Source organism: Halichoerus grypus, chromosome 1 (assembly GCF_964656455.1).
Source record: "Halichoerus grypus chromosome 1, mHalGry1.hap1.1, whole genome shotgun sequence".
Classification (NCBI taxonomy): domain Eukaryota; kingdom Metazoa; phylum Chordata; class Mammalia; order Carnivora; family Phocidae; genus Halichoerus; species Halichoerus grypus.
The window spans coordinates 8,708,473-8,734,229 of NC_135712.1; the positions used below are offsets into that span (position 1 = coordinate 8,708,473).

The 25,757-nt window shown below is 45.3% G+C and overlaps 1 protein-coding gene across 1 annotated transcript; it reads right to left on the reverse strand.

Moving 5' to 3' along the window:
• Positions 1-445: 445 nt before the first annotated feature.
• RIPPLY3 (ripply transcriptional repressor 3) lies at positions 446-10,058 on the reverse strand. The gene is made up of 4 exons (XM_036106349.2): positions 9,900-10,058; positions 8,915-8,981; positions 4,651-4,718; positions 446-1,366 (listed from the first exon to the last, which is right to left on the reverse strand). The coding sequence occupies exons 1-4, from the start codon at positions 10,001-10,003 to the stop codon at positions 1,057-1,059; spliced, it is 549 nt and encodes a 182-aa protein (XP_035962242.1). The 5' UTR covers positions 10,004-10,058; the 3' UTR covers positions 446-1,056.
• Between the last annotated feature and the right edge of the window lie 15,699 nt (positions 10,059-25,757).

Consider the following 25,757-nt stretch of genomic DNA (forward strand, 5'->3'; position numbering starts at 1 on the left):
ATAAAATCTAGGGGCGCCTGAGTGGCTCAGTTGTTAAGCGTCTGCCTTCGGCTCAGGTCATGATCCCAGGGTCCTGGGATCGAGCCCCGCATCGGGCTCCCTGCTCTGCGGGAAGCCTGCTTCTCCCTCTCCCACTCCCCCTGCTTGTGTTCCCTCTCTCGTTGTGTCTCTCTCTGTCAAATAAATAAATCTTTAAAATAAATAAATAAATAAATAAATAAATAAATAAATAAAATCTAAATAAATAAATAAATAAAATTGTCTTAAACAAAAAAGGTGATTATCAAACATTTTGTCTTTCAAAATATTTATTTCAAGTATAAACTTATTAAAGTACTATATATAGGAAGACAATCACATATAAGATAGTTAAGTAACAAACTTGTGGAACACAATCATTTGATCATCAAAATATAAAAAAAGAAAATAATTTTATATTAGATAATTTGATTGAAAACAGTGTTATTTTATTCAAGTAACAAGCCCGAACCAGTTCCCAACTAAGAGTTAAAGCTCTTTTCTCTATATCTTCATACACTCAGCCCTTAGACAAGGATCATAAATTTTAAACCGGAATTATTCCCCTAGAAATCCATATTTAAAGTTTTTGTTACTCTTACGGAAATTATTCAGTTTTATTTTTCATAAATATTTTCGAAATGCCACTAAGCAAACACATCCACCCTTGGACAATGTCTAAATCCTTTTGTTTACAAAAGTAGAAATAGCTACATAATGAGTCTGAGGTGAAGTGAGAGACATCGGTGGGTTATTAATCTATATTGGAATAATCTGTCATTGGATGGCAGAATAAAAATGTGAATGTGCCTTGAAAGTTGGTACCATCTGATAACAACCCACGTCAACACAAACCTCCTGATTCCTTTCCCAATGGTATGCATGAGTGCCCCGAAGAGAATCACCAGGAGCAGGAAAAGTTACAAGCTAAGCTCTTGTTGGCCAGAGATAGTCCCCGAACCCTGTACACCAGGGGAAATGCACAGCTGTCCCCAAGAGCACATGTGAGCCAAGTCTGGTGTGGGAGAGAGACCCCGTTTATTTGGGCGAGGCATGCTCTGTGCCCCCCAGAGAGTCACCATGAGGGAGCGGACCCTTACCACCGAGGCCACTCTGCCCTACAGAACTCCATCCTGGGTCTGTCAGCTGACCTCTGTCCTTCCATCCTGGGCCATTCTCCGCCTGACTCTGAAGGTTGGAAGACTGGGTTTCTTCCTCTTGTTCTTCATCGTCTGAGTCAGATTCGTCATTGTAGAAGTGAATTGTGGCTTGCACTGGGAAACTGGCCAGCACTTTTTCCCCAGAACTCTGCAGATACTCTTGGCGCTTTGAAATGGGTAAATAAAGTCTAATATTTAAGAAACAAATACACCATTAATCACCCTGAAATAGGCTAACCTCCATCTAGCGGGTCCTCTTCCCTAGAGGCATCTAACTCCCAATCTCCCTCTCTGATCTTGCCTTCACTGTGCAGAGTGTTTTCTAAATCATCAGAACACAAAAACGTGGGCAGGTGGAGAGACCTGGCAAAAGGAACCCTACACACCAGTTCAGAAACAAGCTATAATCGGAGTGAGCAGATCGATTTAGACCACCACGGGAAAAAGGGGGTGCTTCCATGAAGGTAAAAGGAAATTAAAACCCTGGGTTTCAAGATGAAGAGTCTCATTCTGATCAAACAGAGAATGTCACTTATCCTGGAGAATATATGTCCTATTTAGGTTAGGCCCCACTCCCCCTAGCACCCCCAAGGATAGGGAATGTTGTGACCTTTGGGCTCTGGAGGAAATAGGACTCTGGAACCACAGTCTAGAGAAGCAGCTAATTTTTCTGGACGTTGCTACAGAGAAGCTGTAGGAGTGGGTTCCTAGCTTTGCCAGAACAGAAAACGGTAACCCTGACTATGTGTCTAAAGAATAGGAAGGAAGGAAGGAAGGAAGGAAGGAAGGAAAGAAGGAAGGAAAGGAGGGAGGAAGGGAGGGAGGGAGGAAGAAAGGAAGGGAAAGAACCTAAATATATAAACTTGGAACTCTAAATTCAGGTTTTGTAGAATTTAGGATTACAGTTATACATGGAAAGTATTTAAAATACCCTTCACTCTCCCCATAACCCCTTATTCTTATGCCTTTCACTAATTTATTTGCATTTTTTCCTGAGGTCTTCTGAGGAACTGAGAGGGATTATCGTTTGACCACTACTTATTTGCAAAGCTGATTTCTTTTTTATTTTTAAGTAATCTCTATGCCCAACATGGGGCTTAAACCTACAACCCCGAGATCCAGAGTCACACACTCTACCAACTGAGCCAGCCGTGCACCCCTGCAAAGCTGATTGCAATTTCTCTCTTTTTGGATATAAAAGAAAAGAGAGAGAGGGAGAGAGAATGCCCTACTATAAATAATGCATGACAATTCTGAACTTCCTAGGATTTCTGATAAGCCAGGGATTCTCAACCTCCAGAGCACACTTGGCAATGTCTGGAGACATTTCTGGTTGCCTCAACTGAGAAGAAGCCCCTAGCATGTAGTGCACAGAGGCCAGGGATGCTGGTAAACATCCCATAATGCCCACCACAGCCCCTTACAACAAAGATCTATCCAGCTCCAAGTGTCAATAGTGCTCGGGTTGAGGAACTCTGCAACAAACAGAGAAAAAGAAAACCATTATATATATATATATAATTTCTACATATAGAATATATATTATTATATATAAATATATTAAATATATTAATTTATATATATTTCTATATTATATAAAATACAAATAATGACAGAATATAATATAATTATATATTATATATAATATATATTATATATATAGAATATTATATAAAATACGAGTAATGACAGAAACATAAACATAGTTTAGGTTTGGCCATATTAAAAATTAGCTGTAATGCTGAAGTATTTACAGGGGAATTTGAATTTGTGGGCTGTCTGGAAGTGCTCTAAAATTCTAACAACAGGGGCGCCTGGGGGCGCACAGTCGGTTAAGCATCCAACTCTTGGTTTCACCTCAGTTCAGGATCTCAGGGTCATGAGATTGAGCCCAGGGTCGGGCTCTGTGCTCAGTGGGGTGTCTGCTTGGGATTCTCTCTCTCCCTCTCCCTCTGCCCCTCCCACTTGTGCTCTCTCTCTTTCAAATAAATAAATCTTAAAAAAAATATTCTAACAATAATAAAAACATAATTGGGAGAGGGTGATACACACGATCAGATCTGAAGACTGTTGATAATTATTGAGGCTGGAGATGGCCATGTGGAGGCCAGTGACTATTCTCTCCCCTTGTGTGTAAGTTTGAAATTTTTTGTAATAAAAAGATAAAATAAACTTGTGTCCTTGGTTTGTAATGCACGCTTCACCAGTCCCTGCATTTTCAGTGAATCAAACATTGGGGAGCAGCAGAGTGTCTGTGGTAAGCAGGTGCATGGGTGTGCGGGGCAAGTGGTGCTCACAGGGCATGAAGGAGGGTGGTGGCCCTCAACCCCGATGCACGTTGGGATCAGCCGGGGAGCCTGTGAAAATACAGACACGTAGGCCTTGCCCAGACTGAGTGCGTCAGCACCCCCCGGGGAGCCACCCAGAGTCTGTATTTTTAAAGCTTCCCGAGTGATCCTGTGGGGAATAAAGACCACTGGTGTCAGGGCACGAGGAAAGTTTCCCTTTTCCAAAAATCACTCTTTGACCAGTCTGAAGGGCTTTCGATTTTATCTCTAGCAATTAGGATCTTTGGATTTTACTAAAGCTTTCGGTCTTCCAGGATAACCAGGGTAAAAATACTCTTCCAGGATGGGGAGAGAAAGAGACCGAGAAACAGATAAAAATCCTGAGCGTGAGCCACCTGCCCAAAGTGGATGAAATGTAAGAGGGACACAGCAGGACACAGTCCCCCAGGACTGTGGGAGCTCAGAAAGCCTGGAGGAGCCAACCGCAGTGGAGCCATCCACCCGGCCCCTCATTCGGTCACACACGTTTTGAAGGTTTACTTTGCTCTGGACGATATACTAACTGATGTCCTGGGAGAGAAATCGGAATGGGCTTAAATATTTAAGTAGATCAGCAGACACACATATACAATTCACATTCCGTTGAATTTAACACAAGACATAATATGTAATGAGAGGTAAAAACAAAAGACAAAGGAAAGGGTGCCTGGGTGGCTCAGTTGTTAAGCGTCTGCCTTCGGCTCAGGTCATGATCCCAGGTCCTGGGATCGAGCCCCGCATCAGCCTCCCTGCTCAGCGGGAGGCCTGCTTCTCCCTCTCCCACTCCCCCTGCTTGTGTTCCCTCTCTGGCTGTCTCTTTCTCTGTCAAATAAACAAAATCTTTAAAAAAAATAAAAATTTAAAAAAATTTAAAAAAATTTAAAAAAAAGACAAAGGAAAGAGGTCAATCCAATTTGCAACTAGAACACTGAATGAACGAATGAATGAATGAATGATTCCAGAATGGATTCCAGAAATCCAACAAAAGATCCTTGAAGTTTCTTGGGGTAATAATAACTAAATATTAGAGAATATACTGAATTATTTTCTACTTTGTTGAGAATGTGCACAGTTGAAGACATTAAAGTGTATTTATGCCTCTATTAAAAGGAAATAATCTATTTCTTACTGTGAGGTCATGTTACCTTACAGGATGCTGAAACCCAAAGGCCCCCTTTGATCCCGGAGTTTGTTGGTCACCTTCAGGTTCAAGCTGTAAAGACAGACACGTACAAACACAGACGTGGTCAAGAACCTCATAGTCAACAACCTTAGCATCCTGAAATTCTAAAAAAGAAAATCCAAGTAGTCTGCACTTCTTAGTATCAATACCAATTTTAGAGACAGTTTAAACACCCTCACAGTATTTGATAAGCCCCTCTTTCTCTTCCTGTTGTCAGCAATGTCCTGGGCACTGTGAGGGATTCAAAGATGGAAAGATGAGTCTGACGCAGTCCTGCAGTTCAGGTTTTTTCAATCTAACGGGAAAAGACACACGTAGGCAAATGACTACACTACAAAGCCTCGTTCAGCAAGATGCCAACGATTCTAGGCAGGGAGGAAGAAAAGCTTCACGGAGGGCCTAGCAGAGACGTCAGCAGCATTTGGGTGTGCAAGTCTGAGACCATTCCTGGCGGAGGGGAACATCAAATTCTGAGGGGCCAGAAAACAGAGAGCATAGGTGGGGAGAGGTGAGGAGCCCAGTGTGGAATGAAGGAGAAGCTGTGTTATTTAATGGGCTCCAGCAGGAAGCTGAGTCCCGATTACAGGATACCTTGAATACCTACTTTTGAGCCTGGGTTTCATTCTGGAGACAGCACTAGAGACCATTGCTGGTTTTTGAGCCAGGAGTTCAACAGTCAGATCTGTATTTTAAGGATAATGGAGGCCCCGGGGAGCAGTGCACAGCCTAGATTGGGGAGGTAAGGGCTCAGAGGCACGGGGCAAGAAGGGATAAAGGTCTGAACAGTGACAGGAAGGCAAGGAAAGATGGATCCCAAGGGCAAAAAACCACTTGACCACTTGAATATCACGAGTGGAGGAAAGGGAAGCCAGTCGGAGCCACTAAGGGCAACATTGATGGAGATAAGATACAAGCAGAAAGAGAGAGAGAGAGAGCCAGGCTTGTCCATGCTGTGACCAGCATCAGCGCTAGGGAGGTGAAGGGACAGTCACACCTGCCTGTCCAGGACTGACCCCATTCTACCCAAATTCGTGAGGTCCTGACTCTCAGTGAACTTGGCCTGAACTGTGGTCAGATGATCTGAGAGGCTGCAAAGCTGGTAATTGACATTTGATCTCAGAGCTCTGAAAATTTTAGTTACTATGGAAAGCGGAAAGTGGGTCGTCTTGGGACAGACCATCCGGGAACAGCTTGAAAGTGAGCTGAAATGGCCTGGGGCAATGGATCAGAAACCCCAGCCCTTGGGTTTGCATGGAGTCTAGCAGAAAGCAGATCGGGAGTGAGACAAAATCTGCTAGAGCAGGACAAGGAAGGACTGTGAGGATGGTTTGTCACCAACGATCATCACACCCATTCTATCCCGCAGTGATAGGTGTGTGGCCTTCGTGAGTAAATGTCATTATATTTTACCAACCGTATTTTTTACAATATGCCTGGGTGAGTGAAGTTAGGGAAGGAAAATGAGGCTCTTGGAACAAAATCTCTTCCAAAATGAAGTTCACTTTTTGAGGACTCCAGAGCCTCATGTCCGTGTTAGGTTCTGTTTGTAATTATGAAATACCCCTAATTGCTCACTACCACAGTAAGCCATCCTGGGCTGTCAGAGTGACTTTATATCCTGTGAGGGGAGCGCATCTAATGCCACGGTGCAAACTTTGGTGGACACCAAAAGACAGTGTTAGCACAGAAAGACAGCTTCCTTTAAGTGCGTAATTCTGACCAGACACTGTGAAACATACAATACGCCTTTAAAAACTGTAAAACTTTACCCCCAACATACATAGCTTTAAAAAAGTATGCCACGGGGCGCCTGGGTGGCTCAGTCGGTTAAGCGTCTGCCTTCAGCTCAGGTCATGGTCCCAGGGTCCTGGGATCGAGCCCCGCATCGGGCTCCCTGCTCAGTGGGAAGCCTGCTTCTCCCTCTCCCACTCCCCCTGCCTGTGTTCCTGCTCTCGCTCTCTCTCTCTCTGTCAAATAAATAAATAAAATCTTAAAAAAAAAAAACTGTATGCCACAAATGTCTTCCAATTAAAGATCATTTTCTGATGACAGAAATGTCTACACATTCACACTTGGATAATTCAAGGGGATCAGCAATGTATACAAGGAAAGGTGTGTGTGTGTGTGTATGTGTCCTTAGGAGTAAGAGAAGAGATACAAGCAGACTTTAATCATTAGAGTCGCCCGTTCTCCTCCCCATGCAGCTTCTGACCCCGATAAAGCGATGGTGTGGGAAGCCTGTAAAATGGGAGGATGAGCCCAGCAGACACCTCTTTTTTAGGTGCCCTCCCTTGCAAGGTGGGCAAGTGGCCAGGAGCAAAATGTAACAGAGGTCCACAAAGGCTTAGGCTGTCCTTCATTTCCCCCAGGCAGGAGAGGGAGACAGCTCCCAAAGGGAGGTAGGGGTACCAAATGGGTGAGGGTGACCCCAGTGCTCAGGGCACAGGGCCTCGAACGCAGCCCTCGAATTTTTCCGGGGGAAATACACAACCCGGCTCTAGAGCCAAGGCATTCTCCCGCGTTGTCGGGAGAGGGCGCTGTTGAGCAAGAAGCGTTCCCTCCCCGCGCCAGGCTGCGCTCCGCCTGCCCGGGCTCCCGGAACAGTGCGCGGTACCTAGAACCTGCGCTCGCCCGGTGCTGTCCTTTCCGCCTGGCCCCCTGGGCTCTGCAAAGAGCTGGCCGGGCAAGCGGGGCAGCGTGCGCTACAGCCCCCTCAGAGCACCCCCCACCCCCAAAATCCACGGACACAACTGTGCCATGCTGACGATCAACTAGCAACTTCCTACAGCTGAACACTTTTCTGCAAGTAATCATTTTTCTCACAAATATCCTTCTCATCATAAGAGAAAAAACCCCATCTGCCTTGCATACTATACTGTGCTATTGTATTTTTATTCTTGCAACAACTGATAGGCTCCATATACATTTCATTTAACAAAAAATTGGATAATTGTGAACTATAATTTCTCCCTCTCCCAAGCACCTTTTAAAGGGCTTATGTTTAAGAACTTAAGTTTGGGGGAGGGGGTTGGGAGGATGGGTTAGCCTGGTGATGGGTATTGAGGAGGGCACGTTCTGCATGGAGCACTGGGTGTTATGCACAAACAATGAATCATGGAACACTATATCTAAAACTAATGATGTAATGTATGGGGATTAACATAACAATAAAAAATTTAAATAAAAAAAAAGAACTTAAGTTTGAATGCAAAAGGTGTTGATTATTTTCCATTATTTAGATATTGCACGTATTTAAGAGTAACTTGGGCTACAAAATCATATCCCTCGTTAATTTGATATAGATTGCATTTGTTTCATTTTTAAAATAACAGCAACAATTAAAACTTCCATTATCTGGGCTAATTTAATAAAGTAGTCTGAATATCAAAATACAGTCAAAGGTCAGCTTTCGTGCACCTGAGCTTCTTATCATATTACAAATAACTGCCCACATAACATATACCACATGTTTGGTAAATTAAATGCATGATCCTTCCCAGCCTGATTAGCTCTTCAGCATTATAAAAGACATCAACTTACAATTTAAGATTTTTTTAAAAAGGAAAGGTAAATTCTATGAAAGCAAGCCATTACTTCAAAAGCATAAAGCAATTTAGTTACCAGTGCAGGAAACAAAAGAATTGTGGTGGAGATTAATCTTTACCCACAAAGCCCTCGGCTGGAGAGTATTTGCTCAGACAACATGAATTACCCCAGGAGTGCTTGCAGACTGGGCAAAAGTGCTTCAGAAAGGGCCAGATGGTGGGTGGGGGCTTCAAACCACACCTTCTGGGCACCCCAGACTGGTCTCTGCCCTTATTTGCACTGTGGTATGAGCCCACCAGTAATGGTACACACAGAAGGGAGACTGGGGCAGCCTTCTCCCCTCCTCTCTCTACCTGCTGGTTTCCGGGGGGGGGGGGGTACTCAACATAAAGAAATCTCTCTCAATTGCTCTTTTCTAGAACTCTCAAAATGCCCTTGAAAGAGCTACGCCATAGTGGTTTTGCTTTTCAAGAAAGAAGCAAGCAGGAGCCCAATCTATACACCGTGATCAGGTCTGATCAACAGCAGGCTCACCCAGGTTCCCTCTTCCAGGCCCACAGGCACTTCTGCATTAGAGGACCAAGGGAGGGACAAGCTGAGGAGGCCTTTCATGGTCATTTTTTAGTTGTGCCACTTTCTGGCTGAACCCTTCGATACCACAATGCCCACCTTAACCTTACCCGGCTTCCAGTTCTGGTCAGCTCAGCTTCTTGGGGTGTGAGGATCCAAGGTCTCCACGGTGTGGGGCTGGAAAGGCAGGGACCAGAGGTGAACCCCAGAATTTTCTGCTGTCTTTTAAAAGTATATCATAAGAGTTATCATTCTTATCAATTCCAATGTTTGCCTGAGAAAGAGTCACTGGATACTGCAGAAAGTTCTCTCAAGTTCTCGGTCTGTGGATAAACCCATGCCATTTGTGGTTTGTTTTTTTTCGTTTTTTGTTTTTTTTTTTCTCCTGCCACATTCTCAGTTCTCTGCCTTCACTGGCTTTGAGAAGTCCCAAATCTGATGCAATTATCAGGGGACACATTAGTTGAGAGATTTCTTTCCCAACCTGACTGGATTATTCAATTGATTCCCCACTGTAGCTGGCGACTTTTTTGCTCATTAATTTCAACCGCACCCCCTCTGCTGTTGAAGGATCTTGACCCTGCAGAGATGATTCCACAGGTTCTACGATGCGAAAGGGGGGTGGGGTTGGGGATGGGTTTCTCCTCTCTGGCTGCCTAGCCACCCAGCCCCTTCCACACTTTAACTGTACTACCTTGAAAGGGCTGAGCCCCAAGCGCAGGGCAAACAAAGACTGTCATCGAGAGTGTGACAGTCCGCGTGGTGAGGGGATCCCCTGAAACAAGGCTAGCTGAGAGGCCCCGAGAGTCCAACGTTCCCAGCCCAGTGAATTTCAGATCTATGAATGGAAGCGTTGGCCCATTTGCTCGCGGGGCGCTTCCTGGGCCTCCACACTTCGGCACCGTGCGCGGAAAATGGAGAGGACTGTGCATCCCCGTCTAAGGCTAAGGAACTTGCGCGGCGTCGCCGTCGGGCTCCGGGGCTCCGCCCGGGGTCGGGGGGCTCCGCGGCGCTGGAGCATCGGGCTCTGCGCTCGCCGCACCGACGCGCCGCGCGCCTCTCGACGCGTCCAGGGGGCCGCGGGGACACCCTCACCTCTCGGGCCCGCGCGGCGGCGGTGGCCTCCGGAGACCGTCCGCGGGGCAGTGACAGACGCGCCCCCGCGCCTCCCGGGCTCCGGCCGCCGCCTCGGGTCTCATGGTGCCCGCGCAGCCAGCGCCTCTCCGGCGGCGCCAGCGACACGGCCGCGCCTCTAACCGCTCGGGCGAGGGCGCTCACCTACCAGTGCGCTCGGCGCCAGGTTTAAAAACGGGGGCGGGGCGGGAGGGGACAAGGGAAACCGAGGAGGGGGCGGGGAGGGCGCTGGGGAGGCTCCGGGAAGGGACGGGGAAGCCGGAGGGGGGGAGGGGACGGGAAAAGCTCCAGAAGGGGCGCAGCGCGGGGGGTGAGATGGGGGAGGGGGGGAAATATCCGTGGAAAGGACTCAGGAAGCTCGGGGCGAGGGTGTGGAGGGGACAAAGGAAACCCAGGGAGGGTCGCCAGGGGCGGGGGCGAGGAAGCTTGGGGAATGGGCGGCGGGAAGTGCCTCGGGAAACGCGGGGAGGAGGACACGTGCGGGGACGGGGGTGTTTCTGTAGGGCACTCTCCCTCTGGGGTCGGGGGTGGCGGGGCGCTTGCCCAGGGGCCTCCCCCGCCGGGCGCGGGTGCGAAGGAGTCCCTGGCTTCTTCCCGCCCCTCTGGGGCTCCCCGCGGCCCCTAGGGGTTCTGGTTCCTGCGGGGGCGTCTAGGTGCCCAGATTTCCGGAGGCTCTCACGTCCACCCCTTTTAAGCGGCCGCGCGGTTTTGGGGCGCGGCTACAGACGTCTCGGGACCCTCTGGACCCTGCCCTGCCTGCGGTGCCGGAGCGCGGGCTCCCGGGACGCCCCGACGGCGCTGCGCGAACCGGGTAGGGTGGAGACGCGGCTGCGCTTCCAGGCAGTGGAAGGCCGCGGAGAGGAGAGCGCGTCGCGAGGCTTGGGAAAGAACATGACTCCCCGTGGGGGTGCGAGGGATTTGCCTCGGGTTAGCCTGGAGCCGCGCTTAGAAAGCGCCTGGATGAGCCTGGAGCCGCCGATGTCCGGCCCCGAGGACACGTCCCCAGGCTGCAGGGCTCGAGGGGGCGCGCGAGCGCAGCTGCCACCATAGCCAGCGCAGGGTCCGGGGAAGGAATGCTGGTTTATCAGTTGCCCCGGCGACAGACCTGGGCCTGGACCGGGGGGGGCGGGGGGGCGGGGACGACTTGCTTAAATAGCATCTGTTCCTTCGCGCCCCACTGACGCTGCGTTTGAGAACTGGAGCTTGCTGTTTGTGATTTATGGGAATTTACATGTGCTCTATGGGGAAAAAAAAATCAACGAACTTCAGAAATAAAAATATTTCCACATTTTGTTTTCTTAAAAGCAACAGATGTTTGACAATAATTAAACCTAGTTAAAGGCAGAGAGGGAAAATTAATAACCTTACTATATACAATTTCATACAAATGATTAAAGAAGACACTGAGTATAACAGAGGGGGAGGGCAGGTCAAAGAACAACATTAGCAGACAACATTACAACAGTACAGGACTATATTTAACGTTGGACAACCCCTTGAGTGCCTTAAAACGAGTGTCTTTTCAAGGTAGCCTGTGACAATGTAGTCAGGTTACCCCGCGCCTTAAAAATGATCACCCTTTGGCTCAGTAATTCTCCTTCTGGGTCTATATTAAAGATTTATTAATTCACAGAGAGATGTTCATTACAGTGTTACTTATAATGCTGAAAAATATGCCAAAACATGGCAACGACTAATCAGTGATGGTGGAATATCATACAGCTAATAAAAATGGTTGTTGAATTTTGAGCAGCCTGGGGAAATACATACATATAATGTTAAAAGAACAAAATTGGATGAGTAGGTTGGGCTAAAAATGACAAAACAGAAGTGGCCACTTGAGTAGTGGGACGACCAAGGATTTTTTTAAAAGATTTTTTAAATTACTTTTATCTCTACAACCATGGGGCTCGAACTTACAACCCCGAGATCAAGAGTCCCACACTCTACTGACAGAGCCAGCCAGGTGCCCCAGTAAGGATTTAAAACAGTTAAAAAATGTTTTCTAAATTTTCAACAATGAACATATATTTCTGTGTGGTAAAATATGCATAACAACATTTACCGTTTTAACCATTTTCACATACAACTCAGCAGCCTTAAGTACATTCACACTGTTGCGAATCCATCCCCATTACCCACCCCCAGAACATTTTCATCGTCCCAAAGTGAAACTCCGTCCCATTAAACACAAACTCCCCATTCCCCTCTCCTGCCGCTCCTGGTACCACCATTCTCCTTTCTATGGCTGCCTATTCCAGGCACCTCATATAATTAGACTCATTTCCTCCTTTTGTGGAGCAAATAATTTCATAAACTATCGATTTAATCCTCATCCCAACCCTGCAAATAGGCATTATCCTTATCCTACAGATTAAGAAACTGGGGTTCGGAGAAGTTAGGTAACTGGTGTAAAGTAACCATCTGGTTAGAAAACTAGAACTTGTGCTCCTGCGGGTACAAGGAATTCAGACACTGAATGCTGCTAAAGTAAGTTTCAAAGACAAGAAGGACCCAAGAGAGCGCCTGCACACAGTAAACACTCAGTTTTGTCTTTTTGTTTTCTTTTGTTCTTCCTTCTGCCAAGCATATGTAAGAACACATGGCCTGGCAGAGCAGTGACAATTTGAGCGACAATATCAAGTAGTTCTGGATCATAACCCAAGGTATATAATAAACATCAATGAGTTCATACTGATATCAATAAATATTGAATGAGGAGCATAAGCAAGTCTCCTTAACAGAAGAGTTCCAAGAGATTTATGTAAATACTCTACCCTCAAGGAGGTGGAGTAGAACTCCACAAATTGTAATGAAAATTAATAGCTATGCATGTTTTTGCTGAAAATATATTTAATGAAAAATAAATTCATTGGTGGGGCGCCTGGGTCACTCAGTCATTAAGTGTCTGCCTTTGGCTCAGGTCATGCTCCCAGGGTCCTGGGATGGAGCCTACCTCGGGCTCCCTGCTCAGCGGGAAGCCTGCTCCTCCCTCTCCCACTCCCTCTGCTTGTGTTCCCTCTCTCACTGTCTCTCTCTCTCTGTCAAAATAAATAAATAAAATCTTTAAAAAAAAATTCATTGGTGATACAGAATAAAAAAGTGTGTATGTTTGTTTTTTTTAAATTTGAGTTCTTTCTGCAAGTAGGAGAATTAAAATACAGTAACAGAAATAAACTGCTGTTGATTCAAGGGCTTTCAATTCAAAGGACTTTTGTGTTATCAAGTATGTTATAATTATTTCTTAAACTTTTTTGGGATCCAAGGAAGATGTTTATGACAGAGGAAATAATTTGCCAAAGGGTATAGAAATCTTAAGAAACGTAATTAAGTCCTTGGTTTATAAACTGGGAAAAATTGCATAGCTTCAAGTGCCTGAATTCCTGCCTGGGAGGTGATGTGGGAAAGAGATAAAATTGAGATTCTATTTCTTGCTCTGTTCTCTTTAATTAAAAATTCTTTTTCGTATGCTGACTTTCAGTCGTTGCTTAGAAACAAAGAGTAAAGATGTCAACCCTCAGGGTTTCCGGCTTGCCTAGGAGGAGGATACCAAAAGTCAAAACATCTCAGAGGGCAGAATATTTTTACATAAACAGTGCTGAAGACAAGCAGGGAAATGACTGTTTCCTTCCCTTGTGTTTAGACAGACCCTGTTTCCTGTTCTCTGTTCCACAAAGTACCCCGCAACTTCCAAAGCTGATTTAGAAGCTACAAGATATTATTGCTGTTGATATTATTTTCTAAGAGATTGTTTTGGAGACCAAAAAAAAAAAAAAAAGTATATTTTCCCATGGGGATAAGATGCATTGGGGTATTTTTGTTTTTGAAAATCGATTTTTATTTTTTTTAAATCATGGTAAGATACAAATAACAAAATCTACCATTTTAAACACTTCAAGTAATTGTTCTTGAAGTGTAGTTGACACAATGTTACATTAGCTTCAGGTGTACAACACAGCGATTCAACAACTCTGTAAATTATGCTGTGCTCACCAGAAGCGTAGCTACCATCTGTCCCCATACATCACTATTACGATGCCATTGACTCTTTTCCCTGTGCTGTGCTTTTTATTCCATAACTGGATTTTTAAGTCTTTTTTAAGTGGCATTAAATACATTCACGTTGTTGTGCAACCATCACCACCATCCACCTCCGGAACTTTTTCATCATCCCGAATTGAAACTTTGTATCCATTAAATAGTAATTCCCATTGTCCTCTCCCTCTGCCCCGATAACCTCTAGTCTACCTTCTGTTCTATGAATGTTTATCTAGATACATCATATAAGTGGAATCATGCAGTATTTGTCCTTTTGTTTCACTTAGCACAATGTCCTCAGTGTTCATTCATCTACTTGTAGCGAATGTCAGAATTTCCTTCCCTTTCAAGGCTGAATAATATTCCATTGTATGTATAGATCACTTTTGTTTATCCATTCATCCCTCGTTGGACACAGGTTGTTTCAGCCTTTTGGTGATTATGAATACTACTACTAAGAACAGCATTCATATGAGTCCCTGCCTTCAATTCTTTTGGTATATATTCAGAAGTAGAATTGCTAGATGAGATCTATTGGGTTTTGAATTCTTAAAGCTTGAGTTTCCTTTTTTTTTTAAGATTTTTATTTATTTATTTGGCAGAGAGAGAAAGACAGCGAGAGGGGGAACACAAGCAGGGGGAGTGGGAGAGGGAGAAGCAGGCTTCCTGGCTGAGCAGGGAGCCCGAGGCGGGGCTCGATCCCAGAATCCTGGGATCATGACCTGAGCCGAAGGCAGACGCTTAACGACTGAGACACCCAGGCGCCCCTTGAGTTTGCTTTTGAAAAAAAAAATTTAACATGGAATTTGTTTTCAAGGCGTGAAAGAGGAGGATGCTATAAACATGAGTAACCAAGCTTCTCCCTGTGACTGCAGAGGTCCGTAGCTTAACTGCGTGATCACGGATGTCTGGGTGCTGGAACCGTGTCCAGATACTCCCTGCTTAAGCCAGGACCATCGCAAGGGCTCCCTGACCTCCTCCCCACCCCATTTACCTCTCAGATCCCCCCTACCGCTCCCCCCTCCAGCCCACCCCCTAGAGCCGTAGGCCTCTGGGCTGTTTGTGGACCAGAAACACCCCAGACACACGCACCTCTCAGGGCCTCTGCCCAAAACAGCATTCTTCCATATACTCACACAGCTTGTCTGTCACCTTCTTCAGGTCTTTACTCAAGTGTCCCCTGAGGATGAAGGCATTCCTGGACACCTGTTTAAAACATCTCTCTCTCTCTCTCTCTTTCTCTCTCATGCACACACACTCACATACATACAGATGCATGCCCCTTGGTATTGCCTATCCCCCCTTCCTTTTCTGCTTTATTTTTCTCAATAGTACCTGTCACATTTAACACATTATATTCTTTTTAAAGATTATTTATTTATTTATTTGACAGAGAGAGAGAGAGAGAGAGCACAAGCAGGGGGAGCAGCAGAGGGAGGGAGAAGCAGGCTCCCTGCAAGTAGGGAGCCTGATGCGGGGCTCGATCCCAGGACCCTGGGATCATCACCTGAGCCAAAGGCAGACGCCTAAACGACTGAGCCACCCAGGCGCCCCTAACATGTTATATTTTAATATGTATTTATTTCATTTATTTTCTGCCTCTCTCACTAGGCTGTCAGCTCCACGGGGGTGGGGCTCTTGTCTGCTTTTGTTCACTACTGGATCCCGCTACCTCGAACAGCATCCGACACAGCAGATGTCCGGAAGATGCTGCCAAGTGTGTGGCTGTGCCTGTGGTTTGCTTTGGATGAAAAGGAAGAAGTACTTTGGGGCTGTCTAGTTATGTACTTTGACTTAACACCCCAATGAGAGAATCTGGAAAGCAGCCTGGTTTATCCACCTATGGCACAAGATAAGTAGCAGGATCTCACTTCATACTGGGCCCAAAGTAAGCAGGATGCTATTCACCTATAGTGGGTTGAATAGTGTCCCCCCAAAATATATGTCCAAGTCCTGATCTAGAACTTATGAATGACCTTACTTAAAAAAGTTTTTTTTTTTCAGATGTAATTAACGATCTCTAGAGGAGCTCATCCTGGATTTAGAGTGAACCCTAAATTCAATGACAGGTATCTTTATCAGAGAAATCATGAATGAAAGGCAAAGGGAGATTTGAAACACAGAGACATGGAGAAGAAGGAGGTGTGAAGACAGAGGCAGGGACTAGAATAATACATCCACAAGACAAGGGATCCTGATGAGGGCAGGCAGCCTCCAGAAGCTAGGAGAGAGGCATGCAGTGGATTCTCCCAGAGAGCCTCCAGGAGGAAACCCCCTGCAGGCACCTTGATCTCAGGCTTCTGGTCTCTAGAATTGTGAGAGAATAACTTTCTGTTATTTTAAGCCACCTAGTTTGTGGTCATTTGTTACAGTGGCTCTAGGACATTAATACCTCCTCCAGAGTAATCTCCAAACTGGCCCCCGAGTTGATGACTGTAATGAGATTCACTCTTCCAATTGCGTCTAGAGGAGACCAAAGAAACTCCTATTACTTACAGCTTGCCTGGTTGTTCGCAGTGCTGCCTGACCAAAACCAAAACCAAAACCAAACAACAACAACAATTAAAAAAACCCAAAGGACCCAGCAAGATAGGAGAGCCAGAACTCAAGATGCCAGAGCAGGAAGTGACATGGGTGTCATTCCTGGCTCCTGTCCATTTCACAGATGAAGTAACAGAAGCTCAGGAAATGACTGCTTACCACATTAGTAATAGCTAATATAGTAACATTAACCTTGGCTAACATTTATTGAGCATTTGTTATGTGTCGGGCACTATGGTTTATGGATATCAATTCACTCAGTCCTCACAAACATATAAGGGAGAGAGTACTTTTTTTTTTTTAAGATTTCATTTTTAAGTAATCTCTACATCCAACCTGGGGCTCGAATTTACAACCCTGAGATCAAGAATCACATGTTGTACCTACCGAGCCAGCCAGGTGCCCCAGGAAGAGAGTATTATCTAAATTTTGCAGGCAAGGAAACCAAAGCATGGAGAAGTTAAATCATTACTTCAAGATCACCCAGAAAATCAGAGCTGGCACATGAGCCCAGGCAGACTCACTCAAGTCTGAGGCTTGGCAAGCATGCTCTGGGGAGGACAGGACTTCCTCTGTCATCTGTCAGAATTGGTTTCCCACTTGCAGTCACACTGGCTTCCAGGGAGGCTAGCGATATTACAGATAAATTGTGTTGGGGAGTTGAGCGGATGATGGCAACGAGCTCATTCTCAAACGAAACCATTCAGGGTCACGCTGAAACTCTGTTACTATTCTGAGAAGTTGAAATTCAGACCTACTCTGCCTCTCTGGGTTTTTATGGTGTTAAAAGTGAAGACACTTTTCTGTGGATGGAGCTCGGAGAGGTATGGAAAACACAAGGAGGAAAAAGCAGGACAATCTTAGACATCTATGGCTCCCAGAAATATACAATAATTTTTTGTCTAACCTTTGAAAAAAGACAAGTAAACTTACTCAGCTCATTGCCCATTCCGTCTGATGAAGAGCAGGGAAGACCTCCCAGAGAATGGGCTAGCCTTTTGAACAAAGAGCTTGCCACCTTCTGAGTGGTCTCCTTGGTCCTCTCAGTTAGGTGGGTTGGGGCTCACACCTAGACCAGGCACCAGTCCATTATTTTCCCAGGCTGGCCAAAGCTCAAGCACATGGTCAGGGAGATCGTCTCCCCAAGAACGGGTGTAGCATGTCTATAGGGGCTCATGAAGATGGGGGCTCTGTCCCACAGGACATGACCCTGAGATTGTCGTACAACTCCATGATATGAGCTGATTATACGTGAAAGCTTATCTTTCTGTTGGTGTGGCTACAACCTGGATGAATACTCCTGTTCCCGGCCCCAGTCCTTTCTGATGTCCCCATTGTGTCTGCTGCTCCTGTCCTTGCCCTCAACTTCAGCCCTGCCCCTCTGATCTGACTGATTTGGCACCTCGGCTTTGCTCCTTTGCTCTTTCCTATGAACACTGTCGTACATTCACCCCAGAGCTCAATTGCCATCCAGGGGCTCCAGGACCTGCTCATCCACCTGTCTCCAGCCACTGGAATTCCACAGTGAAACCAGCGACATGTCACTGGACCTGGCCTGGCTCTCCAGGAGGCAGAATGAATACACGACGCCTGAGTGCCTTCATAGCTCACCAGAGCCCACTTTGATGATCTCTTCTTGTCCGGTCTGCATGGGGTGACAGGCATGGCCCTGTGCTTTGCAACCAGGACCCCATAAAAAGGAGTCTGTTTTGGGCTGAATCATGCCTCCTCCAAATTCATATGCTGAAGACCTAACCCCCCAGTACCTCATAACATAACTGCTTTTGGAGATAGGGTTTTGATTTTTTTTTTTTTTTAAGTTTTTATTTAAATTCTAGTTAGTGGGCCCCTGAGTGGCTCAGTCGGTTAAGCATCTGACTCTTGGTTTCAGCTAGGGTCATGATCTCGTGGTCCTGAGATCAGGCCCCACATTGGACTCTGTGCTCAGCAGAGAGTCTGCTTGGGGATTTTCTCCCTCTGCCCCTCCCCCAGCGCACATTTGCGAGCTCTCTCTCTCTCAAATAAATAAATCCAAAAAAAATTCTAGTTACTTAACATATAGTGTAATGTTGGCTTCAGGAGTAGAATTTAGTGATTCATCACTTACATATAACACTCAGTGCTCATCACAGCAAGTGCCCTCCTTAATCCCCATCACCCATCTAGCCTATCCCCCCCACCTCCCTCCTTCAACCCTCAGTTTGTTTGTTCTCTATAGTTAAGAGTCTCTTATGGTTTGCCTCTCTCTCTCCCTCTTTTTTCCCTTCTCCAATGTTCACCTGTTTTGTTTCTTAAATTCCACATGAGTGAAATCATATGGTATTTGTCTTTCTTTGACTGACTTATTTCGCTTAGCCTAATACCCTTTAGCTCGACCCATGTCATTGCAAATGGCAAGATTTCATTCTTTTTGATGACTAATATTCCGTCACACACACACACACACACACACACACACACACACATCCATCATATTCCATCATATATAAATATCACATCTTTTTTATTTTATTTTTTATTTGAGAGAGAGAGAGCACAAGCAGGATGAGGGGAAGAGAGAGAGGGAGAGGGACAAGCAGATTCCCTGATGAGTGCAGAGCCCAATGTGGGGCTTGATCCCAGGACCCCAAGATCATGACCTGAGCTGAAGTCAGATGCTTAACTGACTGAGTCACCCAGGTGCCCCTATACCACATCTTCTTTCTCCATTCATCAGTCAATGGAAATGTGGGCTCTTTCCATAATTTGGCTATTGTTGACAATGCTGCTATAAACATTGGGGTGCATGTGCCCCTCTGAATCAGTATTTTTGTATCCTTTGGGTAAATACCTAGTAGTGCAATTGCTGAGCCATAGGAGAGTTTTATTTTTAACTTTTTGAAGAAACTCCATACTGTTTTCCAGAGTAGCTGCACCAGTTTGCATTCCCATCAACAGTGTAAGGGGGTTCTCCTTCCTTGGAGATAGGGTTTTTAAAGAAGTTATTAAGGCCAAATGAGGTCATATGGGTGGGCCCCACTCTAATATGACTGTGTTCTCTCTCTCTCTCTCTTTTTTTTTTTTTTTTTTTTTTTTTTTTTTTTTTTAAAGATTTTATTTATTTATTTGACAGAGAGAGACACAGCGAGAGAGGGAGCACAAGCAGGGGGAGTGGGAGAGGGAGAAGCAGGCTTCCCGCCGAGGGAGCCCGATGCGGGGCTCGATCCCAGGACCCTGGGATCATGACCTGAGCCGAAGGCAGACGCTTAACGACTGAGCCACCCAGGCGCCCCTCTCTCTCTCTTTTTTTTAAGATTTTATTTATTTATTTGAAAGAGAGAGAGAGCACTAACGGGGGGAGGGGCAGAAAGAGGGGGAGAAGCAGACTCCCCACTGAGCAGGAAGCCTGACATGGGGCTCGATCCCAGGACCCCAAGATCATGACCTGAGCTGAAGGCAGAGGCTTAACTAACTGAGCCACTCAGGCACCCCCTCTTTTTTTTAAATATGTTTTTATTTTTTATTTTTTAATCTCTACACCCAATGTGGGGCTTGAACTCGCAAACCTGAGATCAAGATTCACATGCTCTTCCAACTGAGCCAGCCAGGCACCATGACCGGTGTTCTTATAAGAAGAGGAGATTAGGGGGTGCCTGGGTGGCTCAGTCAGTTAAGCAGCAGACTCTTGATTTTGGCTCATTTCCTGCTCACAGCCTTATTTCACCTTTAGCTGGAACAGGTGCGTGGTCCATTACTGACACTCAATACATGACTTTTAAATGAACAAATTGTATTACTTTTTAAAGCATCTATCTTCCCAAGTAGAGTGGGACTGTATTCTTCACTCTGTATTCCGCAAACCTGGAACAGTCTCTGTGTATTAGCATGGATATAAGTTTGGCTGTGCTTTAGAGACCCCAAGTAATAATGACTTCCACAAGATAGAAGTCTGTTTCTCACATAAGAGTCTGGACAGAGGTGGGCCGGATCTAGGAGGGAGCCCAGCTTCATTAGCTCGTGCAGGGTCCAGGCTCCTTCTGTCTTGTTACTCCACCTTCCCCAGGTGCTGCCAGCATCCTCACGACCCAAGAGGGCTTGTCACTCTGTCCATGTTCAGAGTAGCAGGATGGAGAGAGGGGGGAAGGGCATTGCTCCTCTCTCTCAGGATAACACCCAAATGGTGCACACATTGCTTCTATTCACATCCTATTGTGAACCTGGCCACAGGGCCCCACTAAATGCAAGAGAGGCTGGGAAGTATAGTAATTATTCCGGACTACCAGGCATCCAGCTGAAAATTCTGTTATTGTGGAGGAAGAAGAAAATAGGTACTAAGAGACAACTAGAAATCTTTGCTATACCGTGTCTCATAATAGATGCTCAATAAATATTTGAATTAATGAAATATTATTGCTGGAGTGATGGGGGGTGGGAGGGATGGGGTGGCTGGGTGATAGACATTGAGGAGGGTATGTGCTATGGTGAGCGCTGTGAATTGTGTAAGACTGATGAATCACAGACCTGTACCTCTGAAACAAATAATACATTATATGTTAAAAAAAAAAAAAAAAGATGTAGGAAGGGAAAAATGAAGGGGGGAAATCGGAGGGGGAGACGAACAATGAGAGACTATGGATTCTGAGAAACAAACTGAGGGTTCTAGAGGGGAGGGGGTTGGGGGGATGGATTAGCCTGGTGATGGGTATTAAAGAGGGCACGTATTGAATGGAGCACTGGGTGTTATACACAAACAATGAATCATGGAACACTACATCAAAAATAAATAAATAAATAAATAAATAAATAAATAAATAAAATAAAACTCACCCCCCCCAAAAAAAGAATATATGGATGTGATAATAATGCTCCAGGGGGCAATGAGGATCTTTAATTTTAAAAATACACCAGAACTGGGGTGTCTGGGTGGCTCAGTTGGTTAAGTGTCTGACTCTTGGTTTTGGCTCAGGTCGTGATCTCAGGGTTGTGAGATCGAGCCCTGTATCGGGCTCCACACTCAGTGTGGAGTCTGCTTAAGACTCTCTCTCACTCCACATGCACCCCCCCTTCTTTCTCTCTCTCTAAAATAAATAAATCTTTAAAAAAATGCACCAGAACGAGGTAAGTTCTGATTAATGTAAGTTGGAATATTTATCACATAGAGAGCCAGAGATTTTCACTGAACACAACAGAAAATATTGTCAGATTCTGTAACCTGAGGAAACAACTCAAAAAAAGTGTACCTAAACATAAGGGTGTAGAGAAAAAAACCCTCAAACTAACTAGCATATAGCTTAGGAAGTTGAAATTTACATGATGGTGTCAATATAAATTCCAAATCTAGTTCATAATAAAGGTCTAATGCATAGGCAGACTTAAGCAGTATTTTGTACGCCAGAAAAATTAGCATAAATATACTCACATGGCAGAAATAACTTCTATGACTATGACCCATTTATTTCAAGCAGTACTTGCTATGTAAGAAGTTCAGTGGAATTTATCTTTCTAGGTCTTTCCTCAAAACCTCTATCTCCTGTCCTTTTGCCACTACTGGCCCTGGTCATTATTTCACACCTTCCCCATGTGGGTCTCTCCTCCCTTTGATCTAGACTATACACTGCCTTGAGTGAATTTCCTGATGCTAAGTACTGGTTCAAACATTTGGTGATTCTCTGGTTATTCCTAAGCTTTTGGCTGAATATTTTGGATCTCCATAGTTATTTGATATTCAATACAAGTTGACCATTGAACAACTTGGGGGTTAGGGGTGCCATCCCCCCATCCAGTCAAAAATCTGCATATAACTTTTGATTCGCCCCAAACTTAACTACTAATAGCCTACTGTTGACCAGAAGCCTTACTGAGAACATAAGCAGTTGGTTAACACATATTTTGTGTTATATATTATACACTGTATTCTTACAGTTAAGTAAGCTAGAGAAAGGAAAATGTTATTAAAAAAATAGTAAGAGGGGCACCTGGGTGACTCAGTCGGTTAAGCGTCTGCCTTCGGCTCAGGTCATGATCTCAGGGTCCTGGAATCGAGCCCTACTTCGGGCTCCCTGATCAGTGGGAAGTCTGCTTCTCCTTCTCCCTCTGCATACGCCCCTGCTTCTGCTCTCCCTCTCTCTCAAATAAATAAATAAAATCTTAAAAGAAAAAGAAAGGAAAATTGTATGAAAAAATATAGTTCAGTGTTGTACTGTATTTATGGAGAAAAATCCACAAAAATCTGTGTATAAGTGGGCCCCTATGCAGTTTGAACCTGTGTTTATCAAAGGTCAACTGCATATCCAATTTACTCCTCACTCTAGAAAACCAGTTTTCTTGACGTTCTCCCTATTCATTTTTCATTTCATTTCATTAGCAGATCTTGTGTTCACATGGCTCAAAAACAACCCAGCATAAAAAGTGGCAGAGTAAGAAAGTCTCCTTCCCACCCCTGCGCCTTTCCACTCCATTCCCCTGTCCCCCACTTTTCATAGCTTCTTGTGAAGGCTTTAGGGTTCTTTATGCAAATATAAGCAAAATACACTTAGTTTCTTATCAGCCCCTCTGCCTTTACACAAAAGGTAGATTACCATATTCCAGATATTTCTATTTCCATATCAATGCACAGAAAGCTGCCTCATCTTTTTTTTTAAGAGTTGTACAGTGTGCCAGTGTGTGGAGTCCCAACATTTATTTAACTATCCCTACCTGATGGACATTTAGGTGGTTTCCCACCTTCCGTTGTTACAAAGCAATGCCTCACAGCTAACTTCACACAGATGCACACCATTATGCACATTCGTGACTCTATCAAAGGCTATGTTCTTGTTAGAGGTGCCTGAGTCGATCACCACTAAACCAGGTCCTCTTTCCTTTGGTACCTCCTATGGGCCTTGGCTCTGTGCCAGCAGCCCGCCACACTCTCTTGGGCCCTGGGAGAGATTTATTCCGCAGGACAGTTGGAGGAACAGGTGTACCGTATGCATGACTCATGGAACATGGTGAGCACAACCTTTTACCTTTTACCATCTCTTTAAATGCATCCAGTGGAAATGATCTTGCCCGCCCCAGATGAAAACTCTAGGAGGCTATATTAGTTTCCCAGGCTTTTGTAACAAAGTACCACAAACTGGATGGCTGAAAACAATAATTTTATTGTCTTTCAGTTCTGAAAGCTAAAAGTCCAAAATCCAGGTCTTGGCAGGGCCATGCCCCCCAATCCTTCTTGCCACTTCCCCGCTTTGGTGGCTAGCTGGGTCCCTCCAGTCTCTGCCTTGGTCATCATGCCCATCCTTCCTGTCAGTATGACCTTGTCTTAACTAATGACATCTGCAGTGACCGCATTTCCAAATAAGGTCACATTCTAAGGTACTGGAGGTTAGGACTTCAACATATCTTCGCGCGGGGGGGCATAATTCAACCCCTAACGTAGGCCCAAAACTTTTCTGCTCATTTCAGGTAGGACACAATGTTAGGGGATACTTTAAGCCACAAGTTCATTCTCAATTCAGAAACTAGTATTTCCAGTACTAGCTATCGATCAGTCCTTCAAGCTCCATTCCAAGGCCAGCTGCAGGTCAGGGGTTGGCAACTGCCTGCCTGCAGGAGGGGGTGTGGTTGGACGTTGCCGCTTTCTTTTGACTTCCTTGGTGCCCTGCCCATTAGCTCCCCACCACCCATGGGCTCAGTCTCCAGCCAGGATGGGAGAAGTGGGAGGATGGGACAGGTTTCACCCGCTGGGAGGCTCCATACTCTCAGGGGCTGTTCTTCAGCTCCTTTTCCTCTCATGGGTATTTTTGGAATTTCTTCGGAGATTTCCAACTTGGAGAATTCTGGCACATCCACCTTGATTTGGGGAATTAACTTGCAACTTCTTTTTCAGCCTTAGAAATCCAGCATTCCTCCCTCTGCTCCTAGGCAGCCCTTTAGGGGCAGGACCCTCAGTGATTCATTGCCAGCCCCCTACTTTCTCCCATGGCCCACATGTGATTCAAGGACCCCTACAAGAATTGCAGACAGCTGCATGCTCCCAGCCTTGCCACCAAAGCAGTTGGCCAGTCCAACTGGATTTCCTAGGGGATGTCAGACGCATGTCCACCGGGTCCTCCAAATGCAGGGACACAGACTAACACACTCTGGGCTATTCCTGGTAGAAGGAAGGGCCAGGAGAAGACACCTCACAGCAGGCCCAGGGCTCTCACCCCACTCCTCCTCTCTGACCCCTTGTCTTTCCTTGTTTAGGTTGAGGCGCTGGGGGACCAGGGAAGCATCGCTTCCTTTGCAGCTCTGGCCGGTGGGGGTCTTCCTCACCCTCTCTTTGTGTCTGATACACAGGCATCACGGTGTCTCAAAGAAGATCCCGTTCTAGTATTCTCTTCCTACCTGCCAGCATACTGACCATAAATACGACAAGAGAGTGATTTACAAAATTTTTCCCTGTCTTTTAAAGAATGTGTGTCCTGAAAACTGAAGGGTCTTTCAAAAGTTTTTTTTTTAATCTTTAAAAAAAATTTTTTTTAAAGATTTTATTTATTTATTTGACTGAGAGAGACGCAGTGAGAGAGGGAACACAAGCAGGGGGAGTGGGAGAGGGAGAAGCAGGCTTCCCGCTGAGCAGGGAGCCCAATGCGGGGCTTGATCCCAGGGTCCTGGGGTCATGATCTGAGCTGAAGGCAGACGCTTAACGACTGAGCCACTCAGCCGCCCTCAAAAGTTTTTTTTAATAAACTTTATTTTTAGAATAATTTTACAGAAAATTTGCAAGTGTGGAGTTCCCATAAACCAGTTTCCTGTTACTATATCACATTATTACAGTATATTTCTTACAGTTAATAAACCTATATAGAGGGGCGCCTGGGTGGCTCAGTTGGTTAAGCGACTGCCTTCGGCTCAGGTCATGATCCTGGAGTCCCTGGATCGAGTCCCGCATCGGGCTCCCTGCTCGGCAGGGAGCCTGCTTCTCCCTCTGACCCTCCCCCCTCTCATGTGCTCTCTCTCATTCTCTCTGTCTCAAATAAATAAATAAAAAATCTAAAAAAAAAAAATAATAATAAACCTATATAGATATTATCTGTTGTCTGTACTTTATTCAGATTTTCTGTTTTTCCCTAATGTTCTTTTTCTGTCCCAGGAACCCATCCAGATACCACATTACATTTAACCATCAATTTAGGCTCTTTTTGGTTGTGAAAAACCTTTCAGATTCTCCTTGTCTTTCATGACCTAGACAGTTCTAAGGTCAGGTCAAGTATTTTGTAGAATGATCCTCTGTTG